The 11,263-nt window shown below is 34.8% G+C and overlaps 1 protein-coding gene across 1 annotated transcript in view; it reads right to left on the bottom strand.

Moving 5' to 3' along the window:
- Positions 1 to 1,279: 1,279 nt before the first annotated feature.
- LOC105617054 overlaps positions 1,280 to 11,263 on the bottom strand; it is a 21,226-nt gene continuing 11,242 nt past the window's right edge. The window contains exon 3 of the mRNA XM_012198633.1: positions 1,280 to 1,669. Coding sequence (XP_012054023.1) covers positions 1,389 to 1,669 — 281 coding nt within the window. The 3' untranslated portion in view covers positions 1,280 to 1,388. The remainder of the gene's footprint in view (positions 1,670 to 11,263) is intronic.

Here is an 11,263-nt window from a genome sequence, read left to right as displayed (position 1 = left end):
TATTTTTAATATTAATTTTTTACAGTTTCGAATATTTAATTTTTTTAAGATTTTCGTCTATATTGTAACTTATTTTTGGCAGTAGGGATATATATATTTTTTAAACATATTTTTAAGCTTCTAATTTTTTTAAATTTCTTTTTTTGAGTTAAAGATGATATAGTGTTCAGTGTTGAAAGATTCATATTTTAAGCTATTTTATGATGTTCTGAAAACATTTCTACACCATCAATTTGTGTGAAAAAAATCTTGATATTCGAAGTATATTATGTTTTTTAACTATAGACAAACAAAATATATTTGTTTAATATTTTTAACAATTTATTATTTAGCAATTTTGTTAATTATTTTATACTTTACTGATTGATAAACTGTTATTTTTTGTAAGGCATGCAGTTTTCTTGTGGCTTTTTTCTCGTTTTCTAAAAATTATAAATTTTGGACAAAACGCATTTTGAAAGTCTACTCCTCAAATATACCTTCAAAATCTCTATATTAATGTTTTCAAGATTGCAGATTTTAAATCTGCACTCATAATTGATAAATTTTCATAAATGGCAGATTTAAAATAACTATCAAGACATATTGAATTAATGAAACATAAATTCTTAACTTTTTATATATTTAAGGGAATCCTAAAGCCGTTTGTATTACTAAATCATATAATTTTTGTATAACAAATACTTTTTTCTCTTTCACAGATTCAAAAATCCTTTTCCAAGATTAAAATATACGTATTAATATGTGTTTGTGAAGTGGTGAAGTTTGATGTCAAGAATGACCAAAAATTTCGAAATTGATTTTTTTACCATTTCTTAGTGTAACATGGCGTCTTGAGCTGTCAAATCGTGACATTTGCTTGATACGAATGAAAGTTTTGCAACTTATGAAATAGTAATCAACAAACATGTAGTTTGCACGAACAAATAATGTTGAATTCTTAGAATTAGACTTAGACGCTTTATCGCGAATTTGTTATACGAAAATTGCGAATGTGCGACTGCGTATATCATAAGCTGCATGAGATATTGATGTGGTGCACGACGCGACTTCTGGTGACTTCGTCGAAGTTCGAATTTCGCTTTAGGATTCCCTTAATATTCTTAATATTCTTAATATTTTTTACAATTTTTAATATTTTTAATATTTTTACACGTAAATTATAAAATTTTACACGTAAATAAGCCATAGTTAATTCTTTTCAATTTATCTGCCATATGAAATATATTTTGATTTTTTAAATTTTGTCTTAAAATTTGTAATCAGTAACCCCTATATATTAAAATTCAGCCAAATACATTTATTAATAGAAAAATTTATACAATAATGGATCAAGCAAAACAAATTGTATACCATAATATAGAACATGAAAATAAAAACGTATTGTTTTATTGCTCATTCGGGAAGAATTCAGGTTCAGCATCTGAATTTGTGAGATCCAATCTCCAATGAATTCTCTCGGTAGCATTAGTTTTTGGATAGTAAGAAGTCTCGTCGTGATAAAGATAATTCCCATCATTTCGTTCTTTAACAACAAGCACGTATGGTTCTCCGTTTTTATAACCAGAATTGATTGTCTGTGTCATACTAACACCATTTACAGACTTGACATTTATGAAGTTGCCGCCAGTTGTTACTTGTCCATTTGTTATTAAACGTCCTTGTCCATCTGCACAAAAAATTTCCGTTACGTACTTTTATCTTCTCTTTCCTTTACGTTTGCTTTTACGTTAATTATACAATGCACATGATCAATCATCAATCAATATGTAATCGTTAGAAGAAATTTGATATTTTATTTGGTGAAAAGAGAAATTATTTGAAACAAATTATAATTTAGTTAAGCAGTAGTGATATTACAGTGTGATATTACAGTAAAATTTTGCTTGAGTCAGCAGTGCAGCTTATGATACCTTGTATAATATCAGATTAATTGCTTTTAAATTACAATGTCATCAATTGTCGGATCGGCCGATTTCAAGGTATTATGGCGATTAAATTTTTCGATACTAATCACCAATAACGCTATTTGATTCGATACCTTCAAAGCTACGTGCTAATTGCATAGATAAATGTTGCGCGAAATTAAACATCAGTAACGAATTAACGGGTGGAATGAATGGAAAAAGAATATCGATCGTCTTGAGATTTAATAGAGAATGCTAAGTGTCTGCTCTATATTATGGCCGAGTGAAAGGAATATCAACTACGTGGCAAACGAGATGCGATTTTAGAATCTCCGTTTCTCTATCTTTTGTAATGATAAAGAATATCGTTAAGCGTGAACTATTATGCAAACGAATCAAGATCTCTCTTTTCCACGTGAGTGCGAGAGGAAATTTAAGAAATTTTTATTGTTATGCCCGCACTGTACCGACACCCGTACCGTATCGTCTCCGAGTCAATCGAGTCGAAACATAAAGAATGCGTTGCTGGGCGCCAACGTGTCTTTTATTCTCGCGATTCGGGAGTGCGTGTTCGCCCAAGCTTGCGATTCGGTTACACAAAGTGAATTACGAGCATAACATTTTGGGGGCTCGTCCGATCTAGAAAAATCTGGACGGCGAATGTCTCGTTCGTCTATTGTGACGAGGAAAAAAGCTCAGTCAAATGATGGATTCTGAAAGGATGGCAGAAATATTGGCAGAATTGAACGGCCCGGAAAGAAAGTCCGAAACGGCAGTCGAGTCACACGGCAACAGTCAAAACAAACGCCAGAAACGACAGTTTTGCAAACCGCGCTATCAGAGATGCGACAGCTTCGAAAGGAGTAACGATCACGTGGAGAGGTGGAGCTGTTGCAGCAATGAGACGAGAAGCTGGCAGCTTCGAAAGACATTGCAGGATCCCAATAAAACATCCAGTTAAGTCCTTCTAATAATAATGCCACATTGAATATTAAGGGTGGCGAGCATGGCGTCGCGAAAGAGCTTTTGCTTACATGATGATGCGTCGAATCTTGCAATGAATTCGATTATAAATTAAAGCCCGACACATTTGGGAGGGTGCCGTTGCGCGAGTTTCTTTCGCAGTTCGAATTGATCGCGCAAGCAAATCGTTGGAGCGAAACATCAAAAATCATCGCTCTAGCGTCCTGTTTGAGTGAAAAAGCACGCAGTATTTCAAAATGTGTACATGATATACCTAGACAATTTGAAGTATGCAGAGTTGAAAGATAAATTAGAAGATAGATTGGAGTTGCGTTTCGGAGAGGGATTTGTCGCAAACGGCGTACTCACAATTCACGAATTGAAAACAAAAAATTGAGGGAAGATTTCGCCAATCTCGAAACTATCGAAATAGAGAGGCTATCACGTTTGATGTACCCGGAGTGTACATATGAGATTTGGGACAAAATCGCTTGCACGCAGTTTATCTCGATATTGTTAGACGGCTTCATAAAGAAAATCTGAAAGAAGCTGGAAGAGATTACTTTGTTGCGATTGACAATAGAAAGAGCAAGGGCAATAAGACTTATTCAGGAGGAGCTGTGAAGAGAAAGAAAAAAAGAAAGAAAAGGGAAGTTTCCTGAATTCGGGGCAGTGCAAGAAAATGAGTCCGAGTGCCTGGAGAGGGAAGGAAGCTCGAACTAGTTGAGTGGGGCGAGTTCAACTAGTAGGAAAAAAAGCTCCAACTAAAAAAAAAAATAAAGAATCGTAGGATAAATAGAAGTTAAGGATAAATAGGGTTAAAGTTAGTTCTTGTTCTTTTTAAAAGACGTAATCTTTGATAAATAATAAAACTGTTTCATTTTAATTTTACGATATGAACAACATTACTTCAATCGAGTTTCAGAGATCGAGTACCGGAGAAAGGGATGATTGGAGACCATTCCATTGTCTCGAGAAGAGCGATTTCAAGTACTTACTGAAAAAAATCGTCGGATTTGGTGGAAAGCCTATCGATGGGTTGCGGCTGTTGAGATTGCGGCGAGGGATATTCTATGATTCAGAAATCATTACACGTACTTTCTTTTTTTAAAGAAACTTCGATTTTTAATCTGTGGTTTTTCGACGGAACTTTGAACAAATACCGATGTGAGGACTTGGCGAAGTCCTGCGGGACGGAGATATCGCAGAAAAGTCAGATTCTCCATTCTTGTTCGAAATAAGAAGAAAGAAGTGTGCAATATTCAAGAGAAGAGTCAAGAGGAATCCAGAAAGAGGGAACGCCCCAGAGTTTGATTTTGGAAGAAACCTTCTCAGGCTTGAAAGTCTGTCACAAAGCGAAATGAGTACCAAAGACAGAGCGAAATGAGTGCCAAGGACTCGGTAATTTGTGCAATAGCACAAAGCAAAGCGGGAAACTGTCCAGGAGCTTCGAAAATCGCTTAGATTAGCTCGCCAAAATTGTGATTATCGGGATGACAGAAGGAAGAGAAATCTGAAAGAAGGAAGAGAATAGTGTTAGACCGGTACCATGTCGTACCCATGCCGTACCGTCTCCGAGCGAATTGAGTCGAGAAGACTTGAAGAACGCGTCGCTGGGCGACGAGCAGCAGCTCAGCTGTTTGAGTGATCTTGTCAGATTTGACGAATGAGACATTACTTCGTTCGGATGTGCTCCGAATGGAAGCTTCCGACCGTTCCTATATTAATAATATATTTTTATATAATATATTATTAATATATTTTTTATTCCTGCGATTCGGGAATGCACGTTCGCCCGAGTTGACGATTCGATCGCAAAACGAATTATGCATGGCGAGCATAACAATATTATATTTAGATATTGATGCTCTGAGATTTTCCGAACGCGAAATGAAAGAAAATAATTGCATTCGAATCGCAAATATTAGATTTAGGGAGTCAATTGCGTAGGGGGTCATCGTCGAATATTATATTCTTATTTCTCACTTCTCGCATTTTCATCTCACGTGAAAAAATATGCGCGATTGGCTATGAGCATAGAAAATATGATATTTCTATATTCACGAGAGTGAAAATCACAGAGTGCGAAATACCTAACACATAACCAAAGTGATACATAACTTTTTTTATTGTGATACATGTAAGCACACATACGTGTATATGTATAATTTATAACAGAATATAATTTCAACAGACTCATTTATTCATATTTATGAACTGTATTATTCAAATATTAGGTGTACAACTTTGCTTCCGCCGTTTTTTTCCGAAATTCGAGGCTTTATTGTAAAAAACTGGTTATACATTTATGATTCAAAGTATTGTCCATCACTGGCCACTACTTTCTCCCATCTTTCGGGTAGCGTACGAATCCCGCGTCGAAAAAAACATCTTTTGAGGCTATCCACGAATCGATCCAATTTTTTACTTCTTCATAAGACCGGAAGTGCTGGTCAGCCAGGCCATTGATCGAAACAAGTGATAATCAGAGGGAGCAACGTCTGGAGAATACGGCGAGTGGGGTAGGACTTCTCATTTCAACGTTTCCAAGTATGTCTTGACCACTTTCGCAACATGAGGTCGAGCATTGTCATGCTGCAAAATCACTTTATCGTGTCTCTCGTTTTGCGGCCGTTTGTCTTTCAATGCTCGGCTCAAACGCATTAATTGCGTTCGATACCGATCGCCTGTGATTGTTTCAGTCGGTTTTAACAGTTCATAATACACTACGCCGAGCTGGTCTCACCAAATACAGAGCATGATTTTGGACATCAAAATCACCGTTCTTGAAGCGTTGAAACCACTCACGACACGTTCTTTCACTAATAGCGGCCTCACCATAAGTATTTGAGAGCATTCGATGAGCCTCAGCCGCAGATTTCTTCGTATTGAAGCAAAAAATTAAAATCTCCCGCAAATGACGAGAATTTGGCTCGTAAACTGACATTTTCAATCGAGAATAACTTTACGATGCAGACACAAATCGACTAGTTTTTATGGGGTTATGTTGACAGATGCCCAAGTTTATCATATGACGTCTATGGTCTATTTATTTCGACCACCACTTACCGCTAAAGCCATCTATAGGAAAACGGCGGAAGCAAAGTTGTACACCTAATAACTAACATAATAAAATTACCTATACGATCAAGCGGATCTTAGTGTCCAATAAATTTTTAAGTGAATTTTACCAGGTGTATAAGCTTAAATCCGCTGTTTTTTAGTCAGAAAAAACACATTTTTTTTTCCTAGGAAGTAAAAACAAATTTATTCAAAGTACTTGCCCTCGCTAACTATACATTTTTCCCATCTTTCGGGCAATTTGTGTATACCACGCCAAAAAAATTCCTCATCTTTCGAGGCAAACCATTTTCATCAAGCCATTTTCGGACGTCTTCGTAAGAATCGAAGTGCTGCTTAGCGAGCGCGTGGCTCATCGATGAAAATAGATGACAGTCAGAAGGTGCCAGGTCTGGTGAGTAAGCGGGATGGGGTAGTACTTCTCAGTTGAGTGTCTCCAAGTAGTTTTGGACCATTGTTGACGTGTGCGATGGTGCGTTGTCGTGGAGGAAAATCAGCTTGTCATGTCTTTTCCGATAATGCGGCTTTTTTTCACGCAGAACACGGTGCAATTTGATCAGTTGTTGGTGATAGCGGTGAGCATTAACAGTTTCACCAGGTTTTAATAGCTCGTAATAGATGACACCCTCCTGATCCCACCAAACGCACAGCATCTTCCGTCCAAAGTGATTTGGTCTTGAGGAAGATGTTGATGGTTGGGCGGGATCAACCCAAGATTTCTTGCGTTTAGGATTCTGAAAATAGATCCATTTTTCATCGCCTGTCACAATCCGATGCAAGAACGACTTTCTTTTTGTCTGGCAAGCAGAATTTTGCATGTGTTTTGGCGTCGCTCCATCTGCCTATTCAGTTAATGCGGCACCCATTTTCCGATCTTTTGAACCTTCCCCATGGCACGTAGCCGCATAGAAATGGCTACTTGCAGAAATACCCAATTGCTCGGCAAGCATTTTTTGCGATTGGGTATCGTCCTCGTCCAAAAGAGCCTACAATGGACAACCTCAACCTTTCTGGGCCGATTTTCACGCTTCTTGTCACTCAGCTCAAAATTGTCATTGAACCGGCGAAACCAATCTCTGCACGTTGTTTCCGATAAAGCATTGTCGCCATAGGCCTCCACAAGCATTCGATGCGATTCGGCAGTCGATTTCTTCAAATTGAAACAGAAAAGCAAAGCTTCCCGCATATGCTTTTTTGAGCAAAAAACTAGACATGATTACGAAAGAAAAAATATATGTTGTTGTATGAAATTGCTGATGATGTGCACTGGTTAATGTTGACAGATATCAAACACAAAAAAAGTGTGTTGTGTGCCCAGGGTAGCTTTGTACGTTCATTAATGCCACCTATGAGCAAACAGCGGATTTAAGCTTATACGCCTATAATCTTACAATTTCATAATTTTGTTGAATTGGAAATTTTAAAATTTTACGCAAAAAATATTATAATACAGGACGATTTGCTTCGACTTTATATGCCATTTCATCATCTTAATTATTTAAATAATTTATATACTTAATATATTTATATACTAATCTATATAATTTTCTAAATGTATTGTCTGGGATTTCAAATGGATCTTGAGTATCCCATAATCATCTTCTTATTCTATCTAAATTCAAATGTGAATTTTATTATTTTTTATTATTTTGTTGTTATTTTTTTCTTATACAAAACATAAAAATAACGTTCATTACTGGAAACCAATAATTTATGTCTTTAAATAGAACGGATTTTTACAAATTTTAAATTTTTTACTAATTTCGATCAATCTCGACACGCTTTAACATCATTTGATACAGTTCGACATAGAATTTCTTGTCGAGCAATGTCACGTGAGAAATTTCGCATTTCCACTATGATGAAAACTACCCAATCAAGTGAGAGCTCACTTTTATCATTTACATTAAGTTTTGAGATACACAATCGATCTTCTGATACTTGAAAAAAAATAGTGAATAAAATCATATTAATTAATGTTAAATTAAGATAAAAAAATATCAATGTAAAGAAAATATAAATATGAAATGAAAAATTCATTTATTTAATTTTATAATGCACTTCGGTATATGCATAAACATAGGGAAGAGTGTTCTAAATCGGACCTTTTTAATTTAAATGAATATGGTTAAGCAGATTTGCGTGCTATTTATAATGTAAAGTCCTTATAAGGCCTAATATTATAATGTAAAGTCCTAATAAGACATATGACAGCAGTTTGACAGTTCTTTGTCATAACGTTTATAGAATAGACGCAAATATGTATTTTCAGCTATCGTGCGAAAATTTTTTTAAAAAAGAAAATCCTTGTAAATCATTATTTAAAAGAATCATTATTTGAAAGATAATTGATTTAAGATAATTAAAGAGATTTGTAGAATTCAAAAATATCAAGCGTTTTGTGATTTCTTGCGGTTTATTATAAAATTTATTGCAAAAGTTCGAAAGAACTCGTGTCCAAATCGGATTTACAGTAGATAGGTATTTGACCATTGAATCCTGATATTTTCCAAGAAATTTACTTCCTGCCCAATTCACTAACTGATCGGCCAATCGAACATAAAAGTAAAATGAGATAAAAATAAATTTGGATGAAATACTGCAATCTATTTGTCCACTTCCAAAAGCTTTCATGTAATTTAAAAAAAAAACAAAAAAAAACAAGAACAAGAACAAGAACAAGAAACATTAAAAAGCCAAGTAAACCAACTAATTCAAAGAAAGAAAACTTGTTACAATCTGGTAATAGTACTGATAATCAACCAACCAGATCTAATCTAAAAAACACTAAATCAATAAAATATCATAAGTCATCAGATTAATTGAATTTTTTATTGATTTCAATTTTAATAATATGTTACGTTCAGTGGACTGATTTCTTCATTTCGCGAACGTTCGATAAATAAAGTAAGGTACGAAATACGACTGATAACGCGAAATCTCTAGAAAATCCAAGAAAACTTTCCAGCTGAAAAATTATGTTTATTTAAAATCGAAAAATAATAAAATTAATATAGCTTTAACGCATTAGAAATCGAACGTTAAATCTCATTTCGAGCGTCATGGAAAAAAGGAAATCGTCAAATAATCACTATCAAACAACGCATATCAAGCTGTTAAGTCAAGCCGCGAAACGATTTCCCGCGATAATAAGGATGACAGCGCGGATACGACACTCGAAAGAAGATGAAATGTTTAATCATCTCACCGATATTACGATACGCGGGTTCAATAATAATAGCCCCACACGTAGATTTAAGACAGTATCATAAATTTAATAATGACATCTTCTGATATTGGAAAAAATCAATATAATTGCAACTCATGCTTTTTACTTCTCAAAGGGCAAAATTAACTGAATTCAAGAATATATATATATTTGCTTATCGCTCAACGCGAGAGCAATTTGATAAACTCAGATGGTTTTACCCATTTGTAACGATGATAAGAAAAGAAATCGGTAATTCACAACTTACACATTCTCCTTCTGTATCGAAACTCACCAATAATAAAAGCAAACCAGAATCTACAGCACGGGCGGAGCTAACTTAAGAGCAACTTTCCAATGATCAGTTAAAATTATTATCATATCAAAGGGAAGAAAAAATCTTACGAAGAAAAATCTTATCTGATTCCTCAATTTCCCAACCAGATACATCCCACTAAAAAACTATCTCCAAAGATAGTCCTATATAAACCGCGATCTTGCAGAGAATTATTAGTTTCATTAGTTTTGTGATGACATTGTTAGAATCAGTAACAGTGACGATTCCGATAGCACCATTCTATAATCAAAATTCCTACTTGTACCATCATCTCTTTGAGGCGAACTGCAGGGCCCGAGAACGATGTAATAATTATCTTAGACGAAGGAAAAGTAAGTTAATCATTTCCGCTCTTGTTTTTTCTTTCCTTCATTATTATATCTTAACTAATTCCCCTTTTAGCCTCTGCATTATTCCTCTTAATCTTTCACTTCCACAGCTCACTTATCGTCCTCATATGATACCCTCATATTCATCGAATTATTCCTGTATCCTTTATTAGAAGTTCGCCTAATCCGCGAACTTTATTTCTTTCATTATCCCGTTTAACGCAGAGTCTGACTTAAAACTTTCTTATTTAAAATCGTAGTCCATCCGGCCATCTCATTCACGTCTTTCCCGCGCGGCTAAACGCGTACGAGGTCAATGCGAGGCCCGTTGGCTCCTTGATGAAACTTATCAAGCATATCTAACTTTTAAGTTTAAATAATATTAACAATAATAACAATAACATTGATAATGACAATGATATCCCTAATGGTCTAGCTAATAATAATAATAATAATAATAATAATAATAATAATAATAATAATAATAACAATTAAAAAAAATAATAATAAAATAAATAATAATAAAATAATAATAATCCAGTCTCTCTCTTCCCGCAGCTCTCCTGCCCTTCTAAATCACTGCCGGTTTGCCCGTTCCTTTTCCTCAATCTGTTTCCTCACCCCCGGTGAAGCCACTTTCACTTTTACCTCTTTCTTGATATCTCCTTCTCCTGACGCAGAATCAATCTCTCTTAGTACTAGAATTTCTAGTAATTCAACGAATTTTTCCCGGCTCTCTTCTCCTTCTTGTTCCTCTTTTCCCGCTAACTCAACCTTGAGCATGAAGTTCATAATAATAAACGAAATTCCCTCTCTCCATCCTCATTATTATCATCACGGCAATCACTAATCTTTAACTTCCCTCTTTTCGTAGTTTCAAGTTTCCACCGATCCACTTCCCCCAGACACTTTCGTAAATTTCGAAAACGCAGATTCCAATCGAATTCGAAATGCCAGATAACCACCAGAGGTCCTTATATCCTGTTTTCCTTCTCCACTTCCCCCCCTCCCATCCTTTTTTAGTCCCAATAGCCTTCTTTTTCTCTTTTCTTATACATCAATGAAATTCGATAGATATAATTTAGTTTCTCTATTCGTTCTGCACTTTTCTTCCTATGAACACATACTCATACATACATACCCTCATGCACTTAATTTCACGATACCTTTTCTTTGTATTTAATATATTTTATTTTAGGTTCGCATTAATGTTCGCGACACACTCACACACGCATACATCGTAACGTTCATAACTCGCACTTCGTTAGTTACTAAGTACTGAATATCTTTTAATTTAAAAATGTAAGATGGTAATGTAAATTTAAAATTAAGTAATTTATTTATTAATATGCTAATTCGATTTTCTATTAATAAATAAAAAAAATATATATATATACATAACATATATATATATACATATGAGTATATACAAAATATA

The sequence above is a fragment of the Atta cephalotes genome (assembly GCF_000143395.1).
Source record: "Atta cephalotes unplaced genomic scaffold scaffold00011, whole genome shotgun sequence".
NCBI lineage: Eukaryota > Metazoa > Arthropoda > Insecta > Hymenoptera > Formicidae > Atta > Atta cephalotes.
The sequence above is the reverse complement of the archived record's forward strand: the minus strand, read 5'-3'. Positions and strand labels throughout refer to the sequence as shown.